Source organism: Amphiura filiformis, chromosome 1 (assembly GCF_039555335.1).
Source record: "Amphiura filiformis chromosome 1, Afil_fr2py, whole genome shotgun sequence".
In the NCBI taxonomy this organism is placed as follows: domain Eukaryota; kingdom Metazoa; phylum Echinodermata; class Ophiuroidea; order Amphilepidida; family Amphiuridae; genus Amphiura; species Amphiura filiformis.
The window spans coordinates 91,913,598-91,937,222 of NC_092628.1; the positions used below are offsets into that span (position 1 = coordinate 91,913,598).

The 23,625-nt window shown below is 36.8% G+C and overlaps 2 protein-coding genes across 3 annotated transcripts in view; both read right to left on the reverse strand.

Moving 5' to 3' along the window:
* Positions 1–1,731, reverse strand: part of LOC140157512 (ankyrin repeat and fibronectin type-III domain-containing protein 1-like) — a 261,195-nt gene extending 259,464 nt beyond the window's left edge. Inside the window, 1 exon segment of the mRNA XM_072180736.1 lies at positions 1,610–1,731. The gene's annotated coding sequence lies outside the window, so the exon portion shown is untranslated.
* A 5,395-nt stretch (positions 1,732–7,126) lies between these two features.
* LOC140157538 (uncharacterized) lies at positions 7,127–22,652 on the reverse strand. 2 transcript variants are annotated; one of them, XM_072180769.1, is made up of 15 exons: positions 22,513–22,652; positions 21,874–21,996; positions 21,439–21,619; positions 20,038–20,348; positions 19,330–19,422; positions 18,200–18,372; positions 17,610–17,731; positions 17,311–17,475; positions 16,438–16,683; positions 15,768–15,917; positions 13,656–13,835; positions 12,759–13,014; positions 11,495–11,656; positions 10,652–10,849; positions 7,127–10,019 (listed from the first exon to the last, which is right to left on the reverse strand). In XM_072180769.1, exons 1-15 carry the CDS (start codon positions 22,513–22,515, stop codon positions 9,392–9,394), a joined length of 2,991 nt encoding a protein of 996 aa, XP_072036870.1. In that variant the 5' UTR covers positions 22,516–22,652; the 3' UTR covers positions 7,127–9,391. The 2 variants fall into 2 exon arrangements, with proteins under 2 accessions (XP_072036870.1, XP_072036878.1); XM_072180777.1 differs by lacking the exon at positions 19,330–19,422 and adding an exon at positions 19,485–19,577.
* Between the last annotated feature and the right edge of the window lie 973 nt (positions 22,653–23,625).

Below are 23,625 nucleotides of genomic sequence, written 5' to 3' on the forward strand. Positions count from 1 at the left end.
TATGTATGTATATAAATGTAATTTAATTACAGTAACTCAATTATCAAAAATGGCTCCTTTGGCCCCACGGGCCAGATCGTGTCACGATTATGAAAGTATTCCCTTTGTTAATTTTCTTTTTAAGGTTAGTAACTATTTTAAACTGTTGCGATTTGGTCGTTTGCACCATGATCCTGCAAATGGTAGTGAGCTTTGGCAAAAATTGCATTGTTCATTTCGTAGCAAGCGTGTAAGGATTCAAATATCACAGATACTTTTGTTGGTCCTTGTGGTTCTTGAGTTATAAAGAGGGCTGAAACCACATCACCTTTTAAAAACGTATATAATTCATACAATAAATAAAGCAAGTTTTCAAACTCAAACTCTGCAAAACATTAAGGTGTTATTTTTCAATAATATATTGATTTAGACAATGAAAATCAATCTTTTCGGCTATCTCGACCAACAATACTTAGTCAACCCTTAATTTGGACGTTTTTGGATCTGTACATTTTAACATTGATAAATTTATCCTGAAATAATGGACCTTTTTGTTGCAGGGATATCGCACCCCACCCCCAAGTGGCAGTGCCAAGTTTGGTGTGCAAAGAGAATTTCAGGGGGGGGGGCAAAATCAACAACTTTTGTGATTTTACTGATGGAAATGTGTGACTGGGCTGTACCAGGATGGGGTAGTGAATTTCAGAAGGGAATCAATAGCTTTTGCAATAAATTGCTGCAAAAAGTGGAAAGTTTCATAATTTTGGATTTTTGCTGTGTCCCCTTTCAGAAATGGGCTCCACACACAATTTGCATATTCCAAGTGGGGTCTATAATCATAGTATAAGGTTTCGAACATTATAGAATAAAGGCATAGGATAATATTTTTGATGCAATAGGGCCTAATCATTTATTGGCCGATTTCATTCAATAAAAAGGGTGTCAAAATGCTCAGAAGATCAATTCCTGCATCAAATAAGCTGGAGCCTTAAGGAATCGGGAACATTACCCTTTTTACTCCTTTAATAACCAACTTACCCTCTACTCGCACCTTGTGTAACTTGCACTTGTACCTCATTTTGTAACTGTCCAAATTACAGGAATTACTTTTAAGTAATTCCTGTAATTTGGACAGGCATTTCCCCCTCTGAAAAATAACGTAATAATTGCCGTGTGCTGCTGTGCATCTTATTTTTTCCCCCAAAACACTCAATTTGCTCATCTCCCCTAACTTTTATACTTTCGCCACCATTTGGGAATCATACGTTGCCCAGTGCTGTATCAAAATCTGCACCACACCAATATTAATCGCACTCTCACTTTTTGACAGAGTCACAGGTTCTCATTTTTCAACTATCGTGATTTTAAAATACAGTATGTTTCTAAATTAAGGCTATCTCCCATAACTTCGTTTTCTCTATATTCGCATGGTCGACTGCCGGGTCGACTGTCCTGTATAACATTAACAACACATGAACACTGAACAGTAACATAGCTGCACACAACACAGTGGTGCCACAGGTCCACTTTTAATACTCTACACAGTATGCAGGGCACACGTAAAGAGATGGGGATGGAGATAAAGCAAGTAATGAATGGGGCATAAGAGATAAACCGTCTATTCGCTTACCTGTCGAGTCTGTCAGAAGATAAATCCTTGAAGCTGTTCAAGATATTGTTACAATATATATCCGATATTTGAATCCCGAATAGGAACGGTGAAATTACCATTTACATCATTTCAATTGTTCGCCCGTTTGCTCCAAGTCGCCATACTTGATAAACAAAATAATTGATTGATCCGATCCGATTTTGGAGTTTCAACAGTGTTTCTAGATAGTAACTATAATATAAACTTCGCCCAAGGCCAAACTTTTGCTATCTTCTGGAGATAGCTAAACTTAGTATTTATTTTAATGTTATCATAATTGCCACTTTGATATGTAGGCCTATGCTTATTTTATTTATTTACAATTTACAAACCAAAATATTAAATAATAATAATAATAATAATAGTAACAATGATGACAATTATAAATACGACTCTATGGCCTAACCTGAAAATTATAACTCTTCCTTTCTTCCTATTTTTAAGGGGGTACTACACCCCTGCCAAATTTTGTGCCTATTTTTGCATTTTTCTCAAAAAATATAGCGCATTGGGGACAAGTAAGATATGTATATTATAGGGGCAAGGACTACAACTACTGCACTGGAAATTTTATTTCAACACAGTCCACTAGTTGTGGAGTTACTGTCAAAAATGAGGGGAAACCAATATTTGATCAATAAATCAATAACTACTTGCCTTGAGTTGCTGAATTTTCAGTGCTGTAGTTGTAGTCCTTGCCCCTATAATATACATATCTTACTTGTCCCCAATGCGCTATAATTTGTGAGAAAAATGCAAAAAAAAGGCACAAAATTGGCTAGGGTGTAGTACCCCTTAGGGGCTGTGCAATAATTATCAGCCCCCGTGGGGGTAAAATTTCGAACGGCTCGCCAAAAATCGCTTGCCCCCCCCTCTTGGCCCGCCAAAAATCGCTTGCCCCCCCTCTCAGCCCGCCAAAAATTCTTTGCCCCCCCACCTTGAACATGCCAAATTTTTGGGATCCCAAATTCCAAACTTTAAATGGTCTAGATGTAGGCCTATGTTATGGCGAGCGAGCAGGAAAATTTGCATATTTAAGCGTTTCCGTGCATCGTTTTCCTAAGCCTTTTAAAGCATTTTATTAAAAAGGCGCCCGTGAATGCTTGCCAAAATCGCTTGCCCCCCCCCTCTCGGCTTGCCAAAATTGCTTGCCCCCCCTTTCGTCTCGCCAAAATTTCTTGCCCCCCCAATTTTACCCTCCCCCAGGGCTCATAATTATTGCACAGCCCTTAATCGTTCTGTATTTTCGTTCTTAGTCATACATTTTTCCAGTTATTCTGTCTTCCTTTCCTCTTTTCCCCCAGATAGCAGATCTGCTATAGTATCTGTATCTTTTTGTCGCTTTTTTCCATCTCACGCACTAACTTTAGGGAGCGATTGTTATTTACGACAGGGGGGAATGGGCAGTGGCATAGCCAGGATTTTTGAACCAAGGGGGCACAACTTGTAAATGTACCGACGGAAATATTTTTTGCAGACGGAAGTTGTGATTTGGTGACCCCAAAAATTTTTGCATGGTTTGAAAAAGTGAAGAGCAAAAAAAAAAAAAAAAAAAGAATATAGGCGATACCAACATAAAAACACAAAAATTCATGGCAAATTTAATTTCATTCAAAATTTTCAGAATTTTTATTAATAATTCTCCTTTTTTCTGTCACCATGGGTGAAAAATAGTCTATTGTTTTTTTAAAAACACCATCCGTCTATCGACGGCCTTACATCAACCGATGGCCATGACCAGCGGGGGGGGCCGCTGGCTACGCCACTAGGAATGGTCATTTTGAGGGAACCCTGAGGGATCTTGAGGGGCAGTGTCATCGCCCCGATATCTTCATGGCAGAAATAGCCATGGTAGGTTGAATCCACAGCCACGCATGGCCATTTTGTTCCGACCTGTTTAATAGTTTTGAGACACATAATGGGCCGAGGAACATCCGACTAAGGCTACTGACAATAGCCCGATGACTGACCTCTCTGTGTGTGAGTGAGCATGGTATATGCCATGGGGTCATCTGCTTTTAGACTGCCTCCACGAGTGGCCTACGCTGCGCTGTAGTTCGGCACATATCAAATCAGAATTTTTGTCAGTTTTTGAGCTCAATACGCAGAGTCCTTTCGCAATACGCAAGCTAACGACTATCATATCCTTTCAACACATATATTCAAGTGCAAGCAAAAAAATATGGTTTCTTTAGAATAAAAAAATTACGGGGGATATTCATCATTTTTCACCCCGGTATCCAAAGATTTATTGTCTGAATATCAAATCGTGCATAGCACATTCATGTGTATCGATCCTAGGTATTGATTTTAGTGTCTCTGCTGTACCAAGTCATTATTAACCAGGCAATATCGGTGTGAGGGGGGAACACAAATTTTTTTGTTGAACCAGAAGGGGGGATTGTTAAGTTTTAAATAAAGAAATTCCTTTGGTAAAAATAAATCGAAATGAGAAAAGTTGCATTTTTTTGGATGTTTTTTTACATAGGTAACAATACAAAATAGGTCAAGGTCAACAGGGTTCAATCGAATTCGATCTTCTTTGCCATGTTACCAAACCACCTGAAATATGGCAAACTAAAAACTTTTTTTAAATGTTTCTGTAAGTGGAGCAATATGAAACCATTAAAAAAAAATCAAAATCAGAGCATTTTTACATTTTTTTCCCCCTGTGGAAGTTTGACATTTGACCTCCCCCCATAACTCAAGAAATGTATGTTGGAGATAGTCAAACTATACTTTTTCTGAATCCTTATGACGAAAGGAATACATTGGTATGGGTTTTAACAACAATTGATCAAATTTGAAATTTCACCCCTGCATTAGCAGCCATTTTGGATTTATGCAAATTAGGCACTGTTCCACTACTTGAACTTTTGGGAACTTTTAATGTTTTTAAATATACTTTTAAATGAATGGTGATTAAATGGTTTCTGTTGCAATTAGTGGTAGTGATTTTAATTTGATTGGCCTATTGGCTCAGGCTTATATGCAAGCTGTTATTGACTTTCAACTCAAAGACCCTGTTTTTTTTTACTCAAAGACCCTGTTTTTTATATAAATTTTGTTCTCACCCAAATGACCCAATGAATACTGAATTTAGGTCTCTAACCCCATTTTTGTATACCATTTTCTCTCCCTAATGCCCCTTACTTTGACATTTACATCCTTTTTGTCTATTTTACCGGGAAATTTGCTCAATTTTACTGGAGAAATTTGCTTTAATTGCTTAAAAATTAGCATAAATGGCCAGCACTGACATGCATTTTATGTCTGAATTCAATGCCTGATTGACTCTTTTGATCTAAGCATCCATCTTAATAAATTCATACACTTTCTATGATGCAAAAGTTGTTTTTCAAAAATTTTTCCAGTGTACAAAATAATTACCGGTACTTTTTTTGGGTCAAAAATAACAACAAAAAAACCAATGGCATTTTCACCCATAAATTAAATGCATTAAGATTGAAGTGATGATGTTGTTCATAAAATATAAAATATCCATGTGTCATGTGAGTGCACACCAATGGAGATTCTATTCCAATAGCTGTTAAAATGTGACACTTTGGGGGAGAATGACAAAAATCCTAGCGTAACTGTTAGTGTAACCATTGCCATGGAAATGGAATAGAACGCCAGGTCACAAATTTGCCAACATGGCAGAAAAGATTCTTCTGAACCATTTGATATATGATTTGTCCATTTGAAACATCTGTCCTATAAACTGTTAAATAGAGCATTTTTGGCTACATGGCCTCTATACTGCTACTTAGTTTGTCATTTCCAGCTCAATTTTAGAAGTGGGTGTGGTGTTGGTTTTGGTCTCATTTTTTACAATAACCGGGAAAGGGTTGTGGCATATACGTTGCACATATCTCTGGTTATGTCATTGGTTTCATTATCCTCATACCTCCACCAATCTAAATTGACCAACTGACTCACAAGTTATGAATGGACTGTATTTGTTGTTTTGACTGTACCTATGTATTTGGTGATGTCAATAAATTGAACTGAACTGGATGGACACCCAAAATTTTATTTACTGTTAAAGCTTGTTAAAAAATGTTTTCAAAAAGTTGATTTTGAAGGTCGCCTTTTATCACTCACAAATTTCACCACTATTCAAGAACGGAGAGCTTTATTGTATGCCATGGGTTATATTCCATTTTTTTACATTGTAATAGGTCGTATATTTTTATTTTGAACAATGACATCTCTCACCGAGATGGTTACCCAGCAAACACAAATGGTTTCAATATTATTCAAAGGGTTATAAAAGGTTGCCAGAAAATGTTTAAATGTCAGGTTATATTAAGGGTATAAAACATTTTCATAACATTCAAAAACATTTTCTGAACACTTACTGCAAAACATGTTGTAAGAGCTGACCAAATATTTGGCAAAACATGTTTGTAAACATATTTTACAATAACATTGACATTTCAAAAATGTTGTAGTGTTTTCATGCAAAACAACATTTTCCTAACCTTTATATAACCCAACATATGTTGTTAAAACGTTTTTACCAAAACCAACAATACAACCCGTAAAACGTTTTGTTTGCTGGGTGTGTAGGATAAGCCACATAATGCTGAATCTCTACTTAAGTGCAGTGAGGGACTTCTCTCCATCAAATATGATTCTAAAAGAAGCTCTTTGTACATCTCTGTAGCATGGTCAAGGTCCCTCAAGTATTCAGATATTGCAAAGTATCCTCACTTTGTCAAGGTATCAGATAACAATGTTTGCACTGTATTTTTTGTAAGACCTGAGAGCACACCAGACATACCAAATTGCATTCTGAATACCAGGAATGTCCTGATGATATCAAATAATTTTGATTTTTCGAAATTTGTGATATATAATACAAATTTTATGTCAAATAAATAAAAATTTATATTTTTAATAGTTTTGATATTTAACAGTCCTCAAATTAAACTTTATAAATCTAATAATATGTACTTCAGAAGAAAAGCTGTCCATTTGAAAATGTTGACCTTTCGTATTGATGATATACATTTTTCCCAAAATAGTTTTAGGTCTTTTGGGGAAAATATTGTATATCTTCAATACGAAAGGTCAAATTTTCAAATGATGAATGGCTTTTCCTCCCAGCTACAAACACTTTTACATATCATTAGATTTATAAAGTTAACTTCAAGGACTGTCAAGTCAAAAATATCAATTTTTAATAATTTGCCATAAAATTTTTATGTGTCTGATGTGCTCTCATGTCCCACATAAATTTAGCCCTACTAGTATAGGGCCTTTTGACTGTGGTGGTCCAAAACCGTGCTATAAAACCTGGCTATATCTAGAGAACTGCTGAACTCAGACTGCTAATTCCCCCGCCAAAAAGCTTTTTTTTTCAGGTGGAGCGGTTAGTGGGTTATAGCGGATATAGTGTTTAAAAGGCCCTTTAGGGCTACTAAAAATACTGTGCAAACGTTGCTATCTGATCCCTTAAAACCATTGAAACACACACTCCGCACAAGATTCAAGTTGGCCATTTCAAAAACATACTTTATTCATAGAATGTTATTTCATTATTATTCACAAATCAGTCAGACCAAAAAATTGTAGAAATAATACAACTTAGATTTGTAGATAATAAGTTGTCTTTTATTCATTAGGCCAAAGAAAAAAACGTTTGTCTCAAAGCTTGCGTGCGCATTTGTAAAAACGCGCGATTTGAAAAAAAAAAAAAGAAATGCCAAAATTTTTTTTTTTCCAGAAAAATTTGGCGAAAAACTTTTTTCACAAAATACCAAGTCAGGAATAAAAAAAAAAATTGCATTTCGCATTTGTTTTCAAACCACTTGTGAGCTTTGAGACAAACCTTTTATTTTTTTTGGCCTTATCAACTTTCATTATCGATTTATTCATTATCAACTTCAAAGGGTATGCTTTTAAAAGCACTTTGACATTTTCTTAAAAATTCAAAGTTCTTTTTATATCTTTATTTAAAAAATATACAAATAAAGGACAGTGAATACACCGATTCTTAGAAATTTCATTTTTATATCGGATAATTTACAGAAAGCAATGGCATATTTCATCATTACCAGTACAAAAAAAGCCTGAACAAAAGCACCAAATTTATTTAACTTCAACAACACAAACACACAAGTGATTTCATCAGTAACTTTCAAAGTTGTGAGTGCAACAAAGAGAGATCTCTAATAACAATGCAGCCTTTTCAACTGTGTAAATTATTTCATGGCACATATCAGGCTAGTGATATTCTCTAGTAAATACCTAGAGGAAAGAGCACCACTCAATTTTGAAAATCTTCTAAAAGTCCTATTCCCACATTACATGGTTACGCCATAAGGAGAGCCTCCATCTGGCAGCATACATGAACGGGCGGGCATTGAACCAGTACGGTAATAAAACATTTTGAAAAGTTACATAATTCTTCCTTTTATGTCTATTGCTGATTTGAGACTCTCCTTTTTCCCCTTGCATATGGCAGAAAGTGCAATAGGCGATTTGTAGAATTCACATGAGTTCACACCTGCAACTATAGGGTGAGATCTTAGGGCTATACTCCATGGGTCAGTATTGTCTAATAATACATTACTATACCCTGTACCACCACAATATATGCAAAATGTTCTATTTGTACAGTGCTGTGTTCCTTTTAAATATCTTTAGTTAATCATGTAAGTGACATGCCAGCATGTACGAGCAAAGTATAGATATGAAAAAAGCTGACCTTTTCATAACAGGAGAAATCATTCAACATAATACTACATGAGTCGATTGACACATGAATTATCGAAGGCACAACAACACTCATAAAACATCAACAGAAAATTTACAAAAATAATACTTAATGCTGTCAAAAGCTATGTACAAACAGAAATACATGAATATTTAACAACATATGGTACATCAAATCAAGAAAACAGACACAAGTAATCATTAAGGTGTGCTAATTTGCAGCATATATGCAAAAACACACATTCACCTTTGTTGAACATTATTTTGCCAAGTCTACTAGAATGAGCAATCTAAAATGCTATCCTTTCCAAAAGTTTTTCATGAAGTATGGCTGGATAAAAACGGGCGAAATACCTCTTGTTCAAACTTCATGGGCTGACAATTTTAGTGTCAAAAGCACAAAGTGCAGTGATTTATAGTGCGCTACGTACAGGCACAATGCCTAGACGTTGATCCACAAGCCTCAGCACACTTTACAGGTTGTCACTGACCACTACGGCCCACATCATTCAACAAACCATTAAACAACAATTCAGGGACTTTGCTACTTCAAGAGCGCACATCTAGACATTCCACAAATAACCTTCGCAACCAGGATCAGCTCCCTGAGTTTTGTACGGGTTACAACGAGACAAATTAGCAGTAAGTTCCTTGTCCAGGGGAATTTCAAGCTAACTATGTGATCCAAATGAAGCAAACAAGGCTGAGTGTGAAAAAGAGGTATTCCGATTGGACTGGTTTTAGTCAATACTAAATCAACAAGTCCATTGCTGTATTCATCCTCACTAAATATATATCATTTGGTTACACGTAAAGAATTGAATGATAACACATTCTTATTATTCTATAAGCAGTTACAAGATGTTCCATTATGCTGCAGATAGAGTCAAATGATATGCTTTTGTGAGAATCAGAACAGTGCCAAATACACTACCAATGAGTCCGACTTGACTTGCCCCAAGCTATGGTCTAATTTTGTCTTTGTGCAGCAAACCCTGAGCCTTATTTATTTCACTAATGTCAACAAAGAACTCCTCAATTATTCTGTTCTGGCTGTGCATCTGATTGTGAACTTTCTGTGACAGTTACTACAGCAACCCCTGCCTGCAGGGATGCTTCAATTTGCCGCAACAATTCTGCTGCAATAATGTCCTCTGTTGATGCCGAATGAATGACGCTACCACCCTCTCCTGTAGTGACTATCACCTGGCTAGGAGCTGATGATGGACCAGGTGCTGTTACTGTGACAACAGTTTGCTGTTGCTGCTGCTGTTCATCAATAGCTGCAGCAGGATTGACTGCTATAGGAATGGGAGGCATTTCAACGGCTTGTATTGCCTGCATTCTCTGTTCAGCCATCTGAGATGATGTGGCCTCCTCATCAGCGTTCATTGATATTTCCATCTGATCCTCTTCTTCATCTTCCTCAGTTGCATCTTTGGAATGTTCCTCTTCTTCTTCTATCATACTGTCTTCCTTCTCCTCTTTGATGACGACCTGTTGCTGTTTCTTCTTGCGGTATTTGGGACCTGTGGCACTGCGTTTGGTTCTAGGGTCATTCAGATTTAACAGAATGTTGTACAATGTTTTCTCATGGTCGCCCCAGTAGTAGTAGAATTCTAGATCAGGATCGATGGCTTTGGAAAACTCTATGCACAATTTTCTGCAAGACAAGGCAAAATAAAACACAATTAATTAAAAAATTGAAACTATGATTTGAATATGGAAAGAAACAAAATCTGTTTAAATAAATGAAATCCAACAAAGAAGTAGATCAGTAAATTATGAGGTGCGTAAATCATGTCACTGCATAATTATAAGATCATAAATTTTGGGTAGTATGACAAGAAACATGGCTTCCTCTTTTACAGCTATTTTTGCTGCTTTACTATAAAGGATTTGTTTAATGATACACCCCAGGTCTTGTAGGTGCACTGTATATACATGGGCAATAGCTTGTAGATTGTTAACCCAATCAAGATTGATGAAGATTTGTGCTTGTATTGCTTTATTATAATCATTCAAAGTTCACTGATCAAGGGTGTATTTCACAGAATTTTCTGATGCATAGTAATTCTTAAAGTCTATCGTAATTTACGACCTATTGTAACTTCCTTTTCATGAAGGAGATTTCCAATTGGTATACATTGGAAGGAATGGAGATTATAACAAGAATATATCATAAAGTTATGAGCAGTATTTAAGCGTACTTGAGTGATGATGGGTTATTTGTGCTACAATGGGTTAAAAACTACAGTGAAATAGACCCTCAGTAATGAGACATGCAGTACTTACTTGATAATCTGTGGATGCATGATCTGTCTGGAATCATTCTGTCTCTGTCCAGGATTCTTAATAAGATGTACAAATGTATTAACATCTTGACAGGTTGCTGCCCATGGATGTAAGGCAGGACGTTGGTTCTCACTTTCAACATTCACTATCAGTGATATCAGTAGGTCTTCTGATAGGAAGCTCACAGTATCTACAGGCCTATAACAATGCAGCACAAATAGAGAAAATATTATTAGATATGGAAAATATTTACATCAAAATATATTGACTTGATCTAAACAGACTTTTCATCCAGAATTGGACACAATATAGCCCACAAGGTCTGTTTCCCATGGATTCATCAGGGGTATGGTGGAATTTCAAATGATATTAAAGCCACAGCTAGAAACAACAGATGTGAAAATGAGAGTATAAACTGACCAGTAAATACCAGTTGTAGTCCTACTAATTCATGGCACATTGGATGACCCAGGGAAAGTTTTTTGTATGACTATCCATGCCTTCAAGGTGAAATAAACCTACTCATGTTACCATCTGGCGATGGTCTGGCCTGCTGTCTGATCTTTCCCTGGGAAATAAGGTTTTCCAATTTGAGCCTTTAACGAACATTGTCATGTAGTGAACATGCATGCTCCACTTAGTACTCTATCAGGGTTTTGCTCGACACATTTCTGCATGCCAAGGTGATTACTCCTTTACCACCCTTTACATTAAAAAGATCACAAACAAAAACATCCCCTTGTAGTTATTCAAAAGTTAACCATCTGCTGAAATGGCTGTGTTAATATTTTAATCTCAATAATTTTCATGCTTGAAATTATGAACAGTTCCAATGCACTTTACCTGTTGACATCAATGGCAGAATATCTCCTATCCACTACTTCATAAGGCATCCATTCTTCCAGTACAAAGTCTAGCAGGGCCTGATTGCCTTCACGCCTCATTTCAGGTGTCCACCATGTGTTTACAGATGCTTTAAACCAGCAATCAAGAGCTCTGGAAAGTCTGCAGCAATGAATGAATGGTAAAACAGAAAACAAAGATATTTTGGATCAAACCAAATGCAATAATCTTCTACGATGTAGTCATTTCAGTATCAATGACAATTCTTTAACTCTTGATAACATTCCTTACCCGTGTGATATGACACAATATCACACACTTTAGCGTGTGCATGTCAACGAGATACTTGTACGCGCTATTTGAACCAATCGGAGGTGCATAACATAACAGGACTGATCGATTCTAAGCCCTAGGTAAGTTCCTTGTACACTGTAGGATTTAATTTGATTAAAAAAAGGTATACTTATGATTAATATATTTATTAGAATTTAAGTGTTTAAGAATGAGAATAAAGGTATTGTTTTTGTTAGCTGCTGTCGTTCATCTATCGTCTCATATAACATGCGACTTCATTATTTTTGGCGTACTTAAAATAATGTTGCCCGTGTTATATGAGACGATAGATGCACTCCAGGGGCTAAAGACAATACCTTTATTCTCTAAATAACAAATAACATGTGAATCATTATCAGGCTAAAAAATTATGTTTGGTTGCCCTCAACCGACCGACCCAAAAAATTGGAAATCTTGGGTCGGTTTTTTTGGGTTTTTTTTTCCAATCACTTTTTTAGAAGAAACCTTAAATTTGGACAGAATCAAGGACTTTTATATTTGTTATTCACTCATTTTATTTCTTAAATGCATATTTGATTGAAAACAAGAAGTATTTCCATTTAAATCCAGTCCAAAAACACACAATTGTTTACCATTAAATGATCAAGCATTTGTCAATACTAGCCTTTTCAAAATGGATCAAGGAAGAGTCCATGGGAAAAAAAAAAGGATCAACCTACCGACCCTCCAAATTTTTGTCTCGGAAGGGCAACCAAACAATCTATTTTTTTTTGCCTTATAAAAAGTTTAAACATAATAAGGTTTATATCTCACTGCCTCATCTGCAGGTAATTCCAGATATTATTTGGTATAAACTGCTGACTAGTGTACGTAATTCATTTGCAAATAATTGCCTGAATTAGTTATCAATTACTGAAATATTGCAATTGACAACAACTACTATAGTATGGCAACAAAATATGACACTCACCTTTGTCTCTTTTCAGTTGTGAGGTCTGTGTCATCCTTAGCTTGTCTTGATATAGCTCTTAAAAGTTTGGTGACTGAATCCCTGACATGGAGTGGTTGCTGTGTCACCGGATTCACAGCAGGTGCATACAGGTAGTTATCAAAGTCTATACCTTCTGCAGCATAGGTTTTGATTTTATGACGGAATATGTAGATAGCCATCAATGCTCTCAGTTGGTCCTCTTGTAACTGGGCCTCCAAGGATTGGGCTTTAGAAGCTGTATCAGGAAGAAGGGTAGAAATATTATCAATTTGGCATCAATGATAAATAGATTCCTTCCCACCCCATATATATCCATTCAAATTAGGGTATTAACCCTTACCACCCTGTGTACTACAACATACTGCAGCACAAAGTGATTTCAAGCCAAATATTTCAACATTGCATCATCATGCGAACACTGTCAAATATAGGCACAAAAATGTTGATTGGCCAAGCTACACCCCAGTGGCGTGCTATCCCTGGTCTTTTGCTTAGCAGCCACAACTTTTCTCTTATCTTCATCAGTCCTTCCCCTCCGCACAAAGCAGAGTGAGTGAGGGTTAAATCAAATATTTCAGGTACAAAGCTGAAATTCATAATGTGGGAATATGTTCACCCGTAAATAAGACACTTTATTATAAAGAGTAATTTGAACATCTTTTTATTTTGATTTCAAACAGTATAATATGAGCTCTATTCTATGATTTTCTCCCCCAAACTACTTGCAATATCACTGCTACACAAATTGGTTAATAAATTTGATCCCAAAAATTCCTGTTTTTTTTTCCATAAAAATATGCAAATGTTCTTAACCAAGGTTAATATACCTCCAACCTCCTTTGCTTGTTCTCAATTTATCCAATGTGATTCACTTACATGTTCTGAATGGAAATGGTGTATAACCCGCTGGAAACAGTTTGTTATGGAGAGCTTGTAGCCCTTGTAGGAATGTAGCGTTCTTCTGATTTGAGTAATTGTACACCCATACCACATCTTCATCTGGCACTGCTGCATGGCGCCACTGTGGTGTCAATTTCATTTCTCCTGATCTGGAAACTAAAATTAAATGAACATTATGTGAAATGTATCTCCTTTGAAAGTAAGAAAGTTCCGGACACAGAATATCTACACCTTGTTTATTTCAACTGCTTTACTGCTTCAGCAGATGAGTAACCAACTAGCAATGCTAACCCCTTTGGCTCCAAATAAACAACCATCCAGGATGGATTGGGACACACAGAGACAATCACCTTACCATTTTTTAAACTGACTGTGATTATATATTATAGCCCTCTGTCTTATCATGGGAAAGAGAGGAAAACAGGACCTCATGCACCAGAGGAACTGTGCTTGACTCTCCCCTTCTATTACTAATTTTCTTCTTGGTGAGGAAGTGAAGCCAGTGTGCATTTCATTAGATGCAGCTTCAAATTTACGAGAGTTAGCTTAAAGCACTGGCATACAGGGTTTTCTTTAACGCACAAAACACGCGTATTTACGCTTTCAGGCACTTTTCTGACTCCTTCAAATCCCTAGTTCCAAAGTCCAATGCGTACAAAATCTTGAAAACGTACGCGTTCAGATATTGCAAGAGAAATAGAAAAAAATTGAATAGAGAAACACCTGATATTGTGTATTTATTCTCGGCTTTTGGCATAGGACCTATACTCCCGATATGTAGGACAACGAAAGGCTTTATGGACCGGCATTTCACAATTTTCAGCTTTTCAACTGTTCACATTTAAATTTTACACAGTAATAGTGCCAAAATGGTCCACCAAATCGCTTCAATTAGGTCTTCATTTTGCAAAATTTTCCAAGTTCTAAGGGGGTACATCACCCTGCGTAGTTGATAACCAAATGGCCACTTTCACTTCTGCTTGCGACATTTGCCAATTTATGTTAACACAATTTATAGGCCTACCATAATAGGGAAAACTTGCCGTCCACGAAAGACTCCATGGACTGCTCATTTCACAAATGTTCGGCTTTTTAAAACTAAAATTGTACACATTAATATTGGCAATATGATCCACCAAATTGCTTCAATTGGGTCTTCATTTTGCAAAAGTTTCTTACTTCTCAGGGGGCATCTTTAAATATTATTATTTTCTTCTAAAATTGCCCCCACCCCTTTCTGACTGCTCTAGATCCGCCACTGCTCCAAACAGTGGCGTAGATTTCTTTAGTGAATCCAGCACCTTTTGGAGAAAGAATAAGTTTATGGTACAACAAATTTTGCCATTTTGAAGCTTAACTGTTGAAATATGTTGCAAAAGTGGAATAAATTCGCGAGTAGCGAGCAAAAATGTGCACTTTTGGGGCTAAAATGGCCAAATATGAGATTAATTTGGTCAGAAACCAACATACAGGCGTCAACATTGGGATCCCCCTGGCAAAATATTGGGGGAGATCCCCCCACCACCCCAATCCGGATATGGCTCCAAAAACACACATATTGTTAAAAATGTCTTCAAAAATAATATTATAAAAATACCCCTTGGGCAATGTTTTTGACTCCTTCAGAGGAAAAATTCACAATTGAAAGGGTCAAAAAAATTTGAAAATACCCCTTCAGTAAAATGCTTAAAGAAAACCCTGCTGGCATACATACACTGAATGATAGAGCTGCCTCAATGTGTGGACATCACTGCCTTGCCAAAAAGAAAAGTAGTAGGCAATCCACACAATTTACAATTTACTAATGTCAAGATATTAATAACATAAACTATATTTTTTTGCTTGATCTTATTTCATAATGTTCAGCAATGGACGTAGCCGGTATCGCAGAGCAAAATGCTATTCAATTTTGATCACTTTGCTGCACTATTTTGGAAATGGAAATGTGTAGCAATTTTATGCTATAGATTTATACAGTGAAGTGTGCAAATGTAACAAAAATCAAGTAGTGCAAGCTGATAATGCTACACATAAAAATGTCATACGTCCAACGCTGATAATGTTGCATGTCTGAAACATTCAACTTACACAGTGTAACTATAGTGAAGTATTTCTCCATCTCCGACGGGTGGAATGTTGATACTTCACTCCTGGCTTCATCAAGCAGTTGCGTTATACACACCGCCCTTTCTGGGCTACACACAGCAAGATGCGGAGTCAACTCATCCCTGATTACACCTGGTGATGAAACAATTTGAATTAGTATTAATAATTAAATGCAAGAAAATATATTACAAATGAAAATAAATCCAAGAGAAAAAAATTTTCAGGCAAATGTGTGATTCCTGCACAACCACCTACTTCTCCAAATGTAAGTAAAGTGCACGATGCTGGATGCTTAAAGTTCAACAACATTTGACAAGACCTCTTGGATTTATACAAATTCTTATGTGTTGGTAGACATCAGTGTTGAACCAATAATCACAAAATCTCTTAATTTTGAGGGGAGAACACCAATAACTTTTCATTTAGCTACACAGAATCAACATAATGGGATTCTATCAATCAATCTATCTATCAATCAATCCAATTTACTTATACTTATATGAATAAAGTTCGGTGAAGGTAAGATCCATTTTTTTACACATTCATTATGCAACATATACAGTAGTCAAAATCTTTTAATTCTTATATAATGACCGTGTCCACCGAGTCATTTTTGCTTTCAAGAAAACGGTTAACTTTCAACAATACCTACCCACAACCTCCATCTCTTCCTTGACCATGGATTCCATCAGCTGTTCCCTGAGTGTTTCCACTAATTCCCTTGTAATTGCGTTGACAGGCACCATCCTTACTGGCCATGAATGCGGATTACTGTTCTGTAATTCATCACTTATCATGAAGATGACCACATAGTTGGCCATGGTGCGCATCCTGATGGTCAATTGGGTCAGGTATTCGGAAAGATCATTACGTAGGGTGATTACGCGTGCTTTGCTACCTGCAGAGAAGAAAGAAACAGTCAAAAAAGTTCAATTCAAGAGAAATACTGTACTTTGGTTTCACCTTTTAAGGTGAAACCAAAGTACAGTATATCTCTTGAATTACACAACCAAACTTAAAAGTTTGGTTGTGTATCAATGCCTTTTCAAAGTTGCACCACAAGTGTGCTGACAAACCACACTTGGGTGCGCATGCTCAGCATGATTAACTTTGTGCACGCAATTCAATATTGTGATCAGCACGGCGAAATACGCACCAAAGTCACAACCAAACTTGAGGTCAACCAAAGTATAGCAAGCTAGGGAGCCAGTTGTTCCATTCTTTGGGCATTTAAGTTTTTAGCTAGTATGTTACTGTACTTACAACTTATTTACAAAAAGAGGCTTTTACAGGTGAGCAGAGCTTACACTCTTGAAATTTGAAAAAAAATTCCTAAATTGTCTTAATGTTGGTACAAAAATTCCTCTAATGCAATGTAGAGTCAAATTTGTGCTCCAAATCAACATACGGCTTACTATACGGACATATTATATTATAGTGCACAACACGATGATTCAACCAAGGTTCCTTGCCCAAACCACCATGTCACAAAACAAGACCATTTCCATGTCGCTCATCTGCTTACCTTGTGATAGAGCTCTCTCAACCCTAACCCTGAGATCCTGATTTTTCTCCAACAACTTGACATAGGTAGATATCTCCTTATCTACAGCCGCATCTACAGCTGCCCTTTCTGGGACACCCATCTTACTCTTGTAGAGTCCTCTTGTTGCTCTCACTTTCCTCAAACCTGATTGAAATCAAACAAGAAATAAAGTTTCAATTAAATTGTGTGCTTCTTTGTCTCTGCCTGATTGTTTTATGTGTGTACAGTAATGTTGTAAGGATGGGTAGGTTGACACAAAGATATTGCTACACACATACCTTCACACAGTTGAACATTGTCATCTTGTAATTCTGCTATCTGTCTGAACAAGTCCTCCCTCATGGCATTCTCAGATTTCCTATTAGCTACACCTATGGCACGGGTATTCTTCAGACGCTCCCTGTTGACAAAAGTATGTTTATGTTTAATTCTTGTAGTCTTATTTTGTGCTTATAACAGTGTACATTGCATTTCATACAAACTGAAAACAATCTTTTTATCCTGTGTGAATCTGCCACATTCATTACACTAGCAATTCTCTGTTGCTTAGGCTGATGCACATTTGCAGGAGGGTGGGAGGGAGGGAGGGAGGGAGGGAGGAGGGAGGGAAGCATAAGCATCTATACATGGTCTCCTCGCTATCACAACAAGTATTATGTGCACCCCAATGAATATTTTGCAAATATTAACTGAAAATTCTTTATTTGTAGCTGATGGGCTTGAGGTATGGATCAAAATACTGATAAGTAAGGTTCTCAATGAGAAATGAAAACTTTCTATAAATTCTGTAATTTTTTAGGGGAAAATAAACATGAAACCACGGATGAAAACAAAAATGGTGCAAAGGTCTTTTTTTGTATCCTCTCACCTGTACAGTTCTTGGCACTCTAGCACTGAACCATCCCCAAGGTCCTCATCGCCAGTAAACTCCAGTTTACCTGTTATCCGCAATGCTTTATTACATGTGATTTCACACCATCCAGTCTTAATCCACCATTTGGCTGCTGGGTTGATTCTCTTCAGTTGTCGCAACATATCTTCCTAAAAATTAAAAAACCAAAAAAGTAGTATAAACATTCCATTATTAATTATTAAGAAAGATTTCTTTCAAACACCAAAACTTTTACTCAATATTGAGAGTTTCACCCATCATGGTCGGTAGGCATCATTAGAATGAAGATCGTAAATCTTTACTTCAGGTTGGGCATATCCAATCTGAAGAGGGTCAGAGGGTGTATTATCAGCCACAAGAAGATCATGTAAAAAAGTGAATTTTTGTGATTTTTTTCAAAAACTTGATATTTTTGAAAAAAATCTGACGTCACCATGGGATTCCTTGACTCCTTTCCAAAAATGTATAGTTTTATATACTTTAGACTTATGATTCAGAAATAATGATGCTCGAAAAAATCCATGTTCTCTCCCATTACTCTGGCCTTAAGAAGTGGGCACCCTAAATTCTGTTCATGACATTGAGTCCTCATCTTCTTATCCACATGGATTCTTTGATTCATCTTGTTCAATGGCAAATTTCAATTTAAAGCGTATGCTTGCTGGCGGTAATGAGTTGTGCCGCTAACGCATGAATAAGGTACAATAGATGAGTTGACTTCTGACGTCAATGCCTAATGTATGCACACGCATCATCACAATTTCCATTGTATTTTGCCTGGCAATATGCGCGCGCATCATATTCTGTTCAGGACATATGTTTTTAAAACTCCCGCCACATCCCAATAAGACTATTGAACAACTTAGTGGTTGCATGGGTTCACTCAAGCATAAAGATATACCAGTCCCTTGCCTTTGTTGATAAACATTGAGGTCAACTCATCTATATTTTGATCACCCATTGTAACAATCCAATATGGCGGATGGATTTACTAAGGCATTACACACAGGAGTCCACATTCTTTACGTCCGATCTCCATGAATTGAATAGAAAAAAGAAAGGGGGGGGGGGCCTTTTTTTGCTTCTGTTTGAATGATGCTACTTACTTTAATTGTTGCATCAGGTTCAATTATTTGTTCCCTTTCCACAGCTCGCCGTCGAACGGCACGAGGCGTTCCGCTGACAACATTCAATCGTACCTAGGCAATTACATAATGAAAACTTGTGTTAAATATTGCCTGTCTAATACCCATCTACTTACTTTAACAGTTGCATCTGGATCGATAATGTGCTCTCTCACTACAAGACGACGCTGTATGGAACGGGGGGATCCACTGACAACATTCAACCGTACCTACGCAAGATTTCACACAACGAAAACTGTATTAAATCTTGTTGTACTATCAAGACTTTCAGGTTGGTCAAAATAATGCATCTTGTGCTGAAGCGCATACCTGCTCAACATTGAACACTCATCTCTTAAGGTGATGGACATCAAGTTGCAGTAAGTTGGATAAATCATTAGTCATTTCCTACTTTTTGTTATTTTGTTGATGAACTTGACAAATAAGCAACTGAACTTGACAAATGAGCAACTATTCTCGAGAGACCAAAATCTACAACTTATTATCATGTCACCGATTGCAAAACTGTTTTAATAGTATGATCAAAATTCTTCTTTGAAACCGGTCAAACTACCTGCCAGATATTGTTAACATTCATTATTTTTCATTATTCTATCATACCATCTAAAAGATGCAACAAAATTACTTGTACCAACATTTGACTCACTATGTTTTCAAGCCATAGCTAACCTTATTCAAATCAGAATTTTCTGGCACCATAAAGTCATCTTCAAAAGAGAAATCCGGTGGATTGGCCCACATCTCTGCCTCATTCGGGAACTCCCCACCATGCTCTTCAAGAAACTTGTCAATATTGTCTATATCCAAAGCACCGGCAGATTCTTTCTTTGGCGAGTATGTCTTGCCACGTCGTCTGCTAGAGGTTGGGGTCTGGTTAGGTGATTTGAATTGTGATGCAGGTGTAGAGGAGGCCTTGGAGGTTGATGCTTTTGGTGAGGGTGTCGCTGTCTTGGCTGAAGTGTCTCCTTCTGAAGCACCACCTAGTTGGCACAATATTTCAAAGAATATTCAATTATTTCAAATTTTCCCCGCAAAATTAAGCACTTTTATTCCCTTTTTCTCTTATTATCAATGGCAAACCAGAACAAACTGCCCTTGTTGTCATTGAAGTACTCAACATTGTTTGTAAGAAAAAGGTGGAGACATTTTGATCAGCAGGGGAAGGATTTATGGTTAGTGGAGAGGGGGATTTATGATACAAGGTATACAGCTTTCCCACAGCAAGTCGATATAGCATTTCAAAGTACAACAGAAAAACACTAACACAATCATTCCAAATCAGTTGTCCAAAATTGTAGCTATTTTGATTTCAACTAAATAGACACCATGGAAATGTTAATGCCTTCTTTTTAATTTGACTGTAGAGTGAAGTGCCTCATTTGAAGCAATACAGGTCCCTTCATTATTGCTAGCTTTGAAAAAACATTTCACTGAATGTGTGAATGCACACTTGTTGAACTCTGCGAATAAGCCCAATCGCCATTCTAACTTCCGGTTTTTGAGAGCAGTTTTGGGACACTTTGACCTCTGACATATTGGGAAAATTGACGTAATTATTATTAATTTTCTTATTATTGTCACAATTTTGATCATTAAAGATACCAAATAATTAATTTATAAAATACTAATATTTTTTATATTTGTTTTAAATATTGTAAAACATTTTAGATTATATTTTTTACGTACAAAAACCCAATATTTCTGAATTTTCTGAAAGGTCAAAGGACAAAGTGTCCTAAAACTGCAAAAACTGTCCTACAATGCATTGCAAACTTCCAATGCCGATTGGGCTTATTGGTACTTGCCCGTTGGTCTTCTCAACATCTATGTTCAACTTGATTTCATTATAACCAATACATGTAAGGTTAATGACAAAATACAGATGGCCCACTTGGCACATTAAATAATGTTTACATTTGTTTACATCAAATTCCTTTTCCAAATAACTCATAATACTAATAATTCCAATATTGTGTAGCAAATTTATAAAACTGAGTAGCATTTTGCTACACCAAGCCACTAATTCCAAAGCTGCTTCCTACCCTATCATTTACTTTGCTGCACACATACCTTCTGATTCTGTTGTTGCCTTTGTTGATTTGCGAGCTGACTTTCGTGTTGCAACTACTTTGCTTCCTTCTGATGAGTTCTTTATGATACCTGTTGGTACTGGTTGGATCTCTTCTTCCTCCTCCAGTGGTACAAGTATGCCATAGCGGTCACCTATTTTGTGGTATTCAGTAGAATCAGCCTACCGTAAGAAATGGGAACATTTAGAGCTTTAATAGAGTTTTAATTTCATAGCGATTATATTTACAAATTCGGGAGGATATGACACTCCGCTTTTTTCAGAAGCCTTACAGCCAATCCATGATGGTTGACATCTCTGGAAAATTGACCTATTATACAAATATTACAAATAAATGTCTTCCTCTACATTAAGCTGAAAAGTCATCTCACGATTTCAAAACAAACCCTGAGCAGTGAACAAAACTGATATCTTACTGGAGGTGTAAATCCTTCTGGTTGCAAGCGTACTTCATATCTGCGTCTTTTTCTTAGGAGGTTCACCATTATTTGTCTCTTCACCATTCTCTGACTTGCTATTTCTGGATTCAAGGTCTTCATCTAAAGAAAGAGTGTGAGAAGAAGACCACATTAATTGTATGAGTAATGAAAGCAACCATGTACACCAATAATGAAGTAGTGTACTTCTTACTATTGTTAAATTTACTGAAATTTCAGTCATTTCACCATTTCAAACTTGTCTACTAATTAAGTTCTTGCTACAATCATTTGTATTATAGTTAGTTCTCAGATTTCAACCTCTCTCCCCAACAAACTGCAAACATAATTTGCATTTCTCTTCAATTCTGATTAACTAAGATATATCAATGCATTTGTGCGTTTTTATTGAAAACTACGCTCTCAAAATATGCGATGAGGTTATGGGTTGGTGTAGCAGTTTGGGCTCAGTCTACAGCAGGGTGTAAAGTAAGCCTGGTCCATTCCAATCTGTTTTCTCAAATTGAGCTTCTTTTTATAATTCTGCCTATTAAAATTCATGTAACAAATTTTGAATGATCCTTCGAAAATTTGGCAGTCCTTCAACTCTTGAAAACAAAGCAAATGCAAAATTCTTACCATCTATTTCCTGCAGTGGCTTAGGCTCCTCCCCAGCCATAGATTTCATATTGGGTCCACCAAACAGAGAGAACCAGACTTCGCCAAACCATGCATATTGTGTCTCTACCCAGCGCTTATACCCTTCTTGCTGCATAAAGTTGTACCTATTAACAAGAAATTTAATAAAGAGGTTACATTTAAAGTCTATGCAAGAAATATCCTACTGAGAGTAAATGGAAGTATGCAAATGGAAGTATGCAATTCTTTCACAATTTGAAACTGTTCTTTACATAAGATTGAGCCGCAAAAGGAAGTTACCTGCCTTTTCATGACATAGTACTATCAAGGAATATGATTTGAGAAAGGTTCTGAGAACCTGATGAACAAATGAATGACCCTATAATGAAGTGTATGTGATTTATAAATGCACCAAGTTTCTATGGTCACCCAACATTCTTGCTCAACATATTGCTATGAGAGACTGATTTCACTTAGACTCACCCTTTGCCTCCAAAAAACATAATATTAGCCTCCAGTAGTGCAAAAGGCATCCGATTAGCCGGCATCACTCTCTCTCCATTGGTCTTGCGTAGACATAGAGCCTTAGCCAAGTGGAACACCGCATTAGGTCGTCCCTGTTCTTCCAGTTCCTCAATGGCAGTGAATAGACAGTAGAATAGACCTTTTGGTATCATGATGTCCTGCTTTGGTAAGCGAGGGATGTAGCCATTGAGCAGCAGCCATTGGAAGAGATTCTTTTTGCGGAATACATTGAGCTCCATGTCCATGTCCAGACTCCATGCAGCTTTTCTAGGGGCAGATTGGGAAGTGGTGCTGGCAATGCGACTTATCACCTGTTAAAGGAGAAAAGAGGACAGGAAAATAGTTTCAATCTTAGATGAGAATAAGCCAATATCACAACTAGTCACCTGTAGAATTGCATGTGAGTTTTTCAAGCCTGTTTCATGCTACACATATTTTGTGTGCTTATATTTTACATGGTAAACACAAAACATACTGTTCCCATTTGTTAATTTGATGGGGAAAGTGGAAAGGAGGTGGGGATAAGACTGTCATAACCCTCATTCAATGCCACTTCTGTTTATACATGCACTGAAAATACTTAAGACT